Consider the following 6,213-nt stretch of genomic DNA (forward strand, 5'->3'; position numbering starts at 1 on the left):
TCTCACGCTCCATTGTTCCCTCACTCGAGAACAAGACCCCGAGATACTTGAACTCCTTCACTTGGGGTAAGGACTCATTCCCTACTTGGAGTGGACAGTCCATCGGTTTCCTTGTGAAAAAAAGACTTATTGTGTAAAACATCATATTATAAAGTTAAAATAGGCGGCAGAACAAGAATGCAGCTTTGTCGCCATTAATAAATCATGAAAGTATCATCATTTAATACAGTGCAAACACGTTAAATCATGTTGACTTTGAAGAACTCCGCATGGACAAATAAATGTCACGGATTAGTTCAAACGCCTAAAACCAACCAAATATGTGCTGACAGAGATTTGAGCTGCGGTGTGATGAGGTTGGCCGGAGTTCATTTAGATTAGATGAAAGTTTAATGATTCATCAGGAGTAGCTGAGCATGGCATTAGCAGAGAGGAATTAGAGAAAGATACAAATCAAATGAGTAAGATGTAAGATAATGAGGTAGTCATTAGAAATACGTGAAAAAAACATGTTTTTTGGGTAAAGGGTTGATTTATTTCTTGAAATGGTATCAACTGTGAGTGCAGTTGAAGCACAATTTAAAGGAATAGTTTGACATTTTGGGTATTACACTTATTTGCTTCCACTCATGTCTGGGTGTGAAATCCGGAGCTGAAGGCAGGACATGGTTAGCTTTGGTTAGCTTAGCATTAAGACTTCAAGCAGAGGGTGAAACAGCTAGCCTGGCTCTAACCAAAGTTAATAAAATCCACCTAACTGGAATGCTGTTGAGTGAATGTTTTGTTTTATATGTCCAAAAGTAGCTCAACTATAAGCCTCCTTTTACCTCAAGGTGTATAACCAGGGTGTAGTGCATGTCTGTGTGACAATTATATCTGGGCTAACGGATATGAGAAGCTGTTTCTACAGGAATTTGGCGGGAGAGTTCTCTCCTGACAGACTAATGGCGCATTTCCACTGCAGCGCGTATTACATTACATGTCACTTGTTAGACGCTTTTATCCAAAGCGACTTACATACTCAGTACTGTGGGCAATCCCCACAGGAGATTTGGGGTGAAGTGCCAGGGACACAACGACTCGAACTTGCTATCCCCTGATTCAAAGTTCAGCGCACTAAGTTCAGCCAACCCAGTCTCACGGCATTTCGTGTTATAGTCACGAAATTAATTTAATCTATTGATTACCAACACTATGTTGTTCACCAACACGATTTTCGCATTTTTTTCGTGTCACACAGAACGATTTTAAAAGCAATGTATTTCTATTGGTAGTATGTTTCGTGCCTGCAACACGTCTTTTTGTCCGGTCGCGTCTTGGAATACCAGAAGCTGTGTGGTTCATAAAAACATGTTCTTACTCAATATCTTACCCTAAGCCTAACCCTATCCCTTTTATTTTAAATTGTATAATGTGGGAGTTTTTTTGCCGTCCACGAGGAAAATAAATGGCTCAGAGCCTCAGAATACTGAAATCTGTATTTTATGTCATCTTTTTTTCCTTCTAATTTGTTATTATTTGGTGCAGGCACGAAACATACTACCAATAGAAATACATTGCCTCTAAAATTGTTCTGTGTCAGAATATTGAAATCTGTATTTTTTTAAATCTGTTTTTCCTTCTAATTTGTTATTATTTACATTGCTTTTAAAATAGTTCTGTGTGACACGAAAAAAATGGCGAAATCGTGTTGGTGAACACGAATCAATAGATTAATTTCGTGACTATAACACGAAATGCCGTGAGACTGTGTTGGTTCAGCGCACTATTCCACTGAGCCACAGCCCCCCCCCCCGTAGCACGGTTTAAGCGTGCCGTGCCAAACCCGGCCCGTTTTTTGTTGCGTTTCCACTAGGGGTAGTTCCGGCTAACGGGTACCTTTTCACAGTTTTTCTGGCCCTCCAAAATCGTGGTTCTTTCCGGGCCAACAACCGGGCTGAATATGCTAAACTAGTGACGTGAGTGGCTACAACTGCAACACAATGAACCAATTATCCCGTGATTTAATTGTAATACAAGTTTCAAAAGGATGCCGAAGTAACAACATACTGATACCGGTTAGTAAAAACCATGAATTAATGCTTGACAAGTCTGCAGACAAGACGGCAGGCGAAAAACCTTTTAAAATGCGTGTTTTCTGAATGGAGATCGGCTAAGCTAATGTTGTATATGCTCCGACCGTCCACACTCACAACAACGGCCTATACAGACATAAATAAACCAGCGACTGTATTCGCCATGACACAGACAGTCTGTGGTTTGTACTTGTTTAACTTTTGTCTAGTTTCTGAACAGATATGAGGAGCTGTGAGCTCTGTGTGCTAACAGCTAACGGCTGATGTTTGGTTTTGTGGTTCACATTGAAGATGACGTCACGGCTCCACCTACACTGCGTTACTATAGTTACTGCCCCAGCTACTAATGTGTAATGGAAAAGCAGCATAAAGTGAGCCTGGCCTACCAAGGCCTAACTATACCGTACTAAGCCGTGCGAGGCCCTGCAGTGGAAATGTGCCATAAGTGGCTCAGATAACTACAGTTCAGACTGAGAGGCTCAGATAACTACAGTTCAGACTGAGAGGCTCAGATAACTACAGCTCAGGTGAGCCAAAGGGCTCTCTGAGTGTTTGGATAGTTAATTTTGGTCTGAATTAGCTCAGTGGGTCTCAAACGTTTTGGTCACGATTTATGCAAACAAGTAGGCTATTCCCAAGGCACACCTTTATACAATTATTATAGTTATTTAAAAAAATAAGAGATAAATGAGGAACAGGTTTGAAATAATGAAATTAAATTCTATAGGACAGTAAACAAAAATACAGTTTAAAAGGGGATTGATTTGTAAAATATGCATTAAAAAAAGAAAATATGACCATGTTCAATGATTTGATTATTGAAATGTATACAGTTCTGTTTCATATGGGTGTTGAGAGATGTATCCATAGATCTCGTCTCTTAATTTTGCTCTGAAATTCACCAGATTGATGCATTTAATTACAAAATAAATACAAAAAGATCTTCCCGGGTTTAGTGTTTAAACTCTTTTTTAAACAGCTTATATATGACTAAGATAAGATATAGAATTTTGTTTTACTTGAAGGACTTGTGCAGCATTTACAGTAGGCCTACAAATGAGGAAAGCATTCAAAACCAAAATATACACAATGCCAACAATAAAGGGCTAGAGTGGCAGAGAGAAATATGTTTGCAATGTGAAATATGAGGAACAGGTAAGTGAAAGTTTCATCATTGTGTCTCCGGAATGTAATGAGAGAGTTCTAATAAAGCTATTTGCGGTTTGATAGAAACTGGGCAGTTTTCCAGTTGTTTGAGGCACTCGAGGCACTGGGAAGTAAAAGAGACTCCGCTCCGCCCTGCTGACACTTATTCACTTCCTGCTTCCACTTTGTCCTCCAAACTAAAACAGACTGTAGCTGAGTATGTAACATTGTCTGTGTCTGGAAACAGCAGTTGGCATTTAATTCACACAAATAGAACCGGAAACAGACTGTAAGTACAATTTGATATGTTCTGAATCTGCTCTATCTCACTGAGATCATGTTTAATACTTTTTGAAGAGATGTATGTATGCATTTTGTCCTCTGTTTTATTTTCCACACCAGAACGCATTGTAGCAACTTGTTGAGATTGTAATGTACTATTCGGTATGTCAAAACATGTTCAGACAGAAGGCAGCAATAGAAAAGTCTGCAGATTATGCAGTTTAGAAACTTTCCAAACTGGAAAAGCTACAGAACATGCGACAACGGTAGCACCTATTTTACACACCTGTCGTATGGAGTCTCAAGTGTACCATTTTGCATTCGGCATTGCATTCAAAAACAGTAAATATCAAATTCTTTATATACTAATTTAGAAATGTCCCATTTTAATACTTACTCTCTTCTGAAATATATGAATTATTGTATTTTTAAATGAAAGCGCACAATACATTTTTTTTAAATAATCTTTGGCGTAATCAGCTTATATATTTATAATTATAGTTACCACATTCAACATTTTACAGCTGTTCTGTGTAAAGACTTTTATATAATGTGTAAATGGTTGTCACATATTTTAATTTAAAATGAACATTTCTGTTAAAGCTGAGATGGAAGAACAGACCAATGTATTGCATTTACCCAAAGTAAAAAAAGACATAAGTTTGCAACTTCTTGGTTTTTCCTTATTTATTTGCATTCTTGAATTCAATTGAATGAGTAAAGTATTGTTGTTGGCCAACTAGACTTGAAGGACACAAGTAATTGTTTTTTAATACAAATTGAATAAATACACTTAATATTCAAAGGTTTTATAAACTTTTAGTTTAAAAAATGAATGCTCATTATTTAACTTCAGGAGTTGAAATTATGACGAATATTTTACAAAAGGAATACCAGCAAGTTTTTACTCTAAATGCAACTTTGGTTTTTCATTCACAGGCACACAAGCAGACGCAGACCCCTTTCAATCACAACAAATAACCGTTATTTTATTATCCTTAACAACCTCCGACAACCTCTACACAGAACTTTTATCAAGTCAAATACATACCCCAGCACATTGATTTTTGTGAAAGAAAAAAACACAGAAATGTCCGCTTCAACTGATCCAAAAGGCGAACTCGCATCACGTTTGACGTCTTTCATTCATCTCTACAGTCAACACAGAGATGGCCTTCAGAAAGCCTCAGAGGGCTTAACACTGACAGCTGCTCAGGACCAGCACGAGGACTCTTCTGTGCTCGAAGTCCTCTGTGTGGTAACTGGAGGATTCCTTGGAGCAGGCTTTGGTGGTGTTACTGGTGGAGTTGGGGGAGCGTTTGGGGCAGTTGCTGCTTCAACTTGGGCCAGGATTTTCGACCACATTAATGCAGCGGAAGCAACTGTGGGCTTTGTCGGCAGTGTGTTAGGTGGAGTCTTTGGGGGAGCGTTCAGCGGCGCTATCGGCGGTGCAGTCTGTGCTGGAGGTGAAGCGAGTGGCAGTCCAGTTAAAGGGAAAGTCACAAAGGTAGTGTGGCTCACCATCGGCCTTGCAACTGGTGGTGCGATCGGTGGTATCTTTGGTGGGAGAGTGGGTGCAGAAGGTGGGGCAGTTGGTGGTGCTTTTGGAGTGTTGTGTGCTACGCGCTTGGCAGGGGGTGCAGTTGGAGTTGTCAAATATTTGTGTTCTTTTTCAGAAGAGAAATCAACAAAAGCAGCACAGATGTTGCAGAAAACTGTAGATTTCTGTGAGACTTTCAAACCGTTGGTGACCGAGCTGAATACCATAAAAAACATCAGCGAAGGAATGGCCTCCAGTGCCAGAGCGCAGGGTGTAGCCGAACAATCTGCCAAGACTCTGACTTCTGTGAACCTGATGCTGAAAACCACGAATGACTCTCTGCCCGTCACAGATCTGCCACAGTTTGTTTCCAGTGCTGAAGAATGGGCACAACATGGCAAGAGAATCACAGAGGAACTGGAGCAGATGAATGAGGAAGGGCAAAAAATGTTGGCTTCATTGAGGACATTCTGATGCTGTAAAACAAGAACCTGACAAACCTGGTACACTGCTGTTTTACAAACCCTTCCTAATAACAATAAAAGGAAAATAAAAGTTGTAAATATGTTTCCGCCCAACACGGTAAATTCTATTCACACACCACTCACTGATTGTCTTTAATATTTTGTTATTTTCTTCACATGACGTTTGAACAACTTTATGGAAATCTTCTCCATTTTGTTCCTTTGTACTAATTAAGGGATGTTACATTAATCGGCCTACAGATGTTATTAAAAAAAGTATATTACACGTGTTGCAGATAATGTTTGATTACAGAGATTCAAATGTTTAACTATAATAAAAGTTACTGTTCAAGTTTTCATTAAATGACTTTGTCTAATGTGTCTACAGGAGCCCATAGTGGCCGAACAAAGGCTGACCTCGCGGCAGAAAGAAAGTAATAGAATATTATGCCAAAACCAGTCATATTCTAGTATGTTGAAAATATCAGAAAAAAAGTAATTGTATGTTGGAAAAAAGTCATCCTATAATAAGAGAAACATATCAGACAGTCTTAGTATAGAATGTTTAAAAATCGGAAAAAGCCATATTATATAATAAATCTTTACTATAAATCATATAATTTCAGTAAGTTATAAAAAACAACAGCTACAAATATCTCAAATAAATGATGTCGTAAAAAAGTCACAAGATAGTAACGGTACGTCC

General features: G+C 38.7%; 1 protein-coding gene across 1 annotated transcript; it reads left to right on the forward strand.

Annotated features, from left to right (window-relative positions):
• The first annotated feature begins 3,412 nt into the window (after positions 1-3,412).
• Positions 3,413-5,864, forward strand: LOC117473822. The gene is made up of 2 exons (XM_034119721.1): positions 3,413-3,510; positions 4,443-5,864. The coding sequence occupies exon 2, from the start codon at positions 4,594-4,596 to the stop codon at positions 5,515-5,517; it is 924 nt and encodes a 307-aa protein (XP_033975612.1). The 5' UTR covers positions 3,413-3,510; positions 4,443-4,593; the 3' UTR covers positions 5,518-5,864.
• The last annotated feature ends 349 nt before the right edge of the window (positions 5,865-6,213 follow it).

Source organism: Trematomus bernacchii, unplaced genomic scaffold (genome assembly GCF_902827165.1).
Source record: "Trematomus bernacchii unplaced genomic scaffold, fTreBer1.1, whole genome shotgun sequence".
In the NCBI taxonomy this organism is placed as follows: domain Eukaryota; kingdom Metazoa; phylum Chordata; class Actinopteri; order Perciformes; family Nototheniidae; genus Trematomus; species Trematomus bernacchii.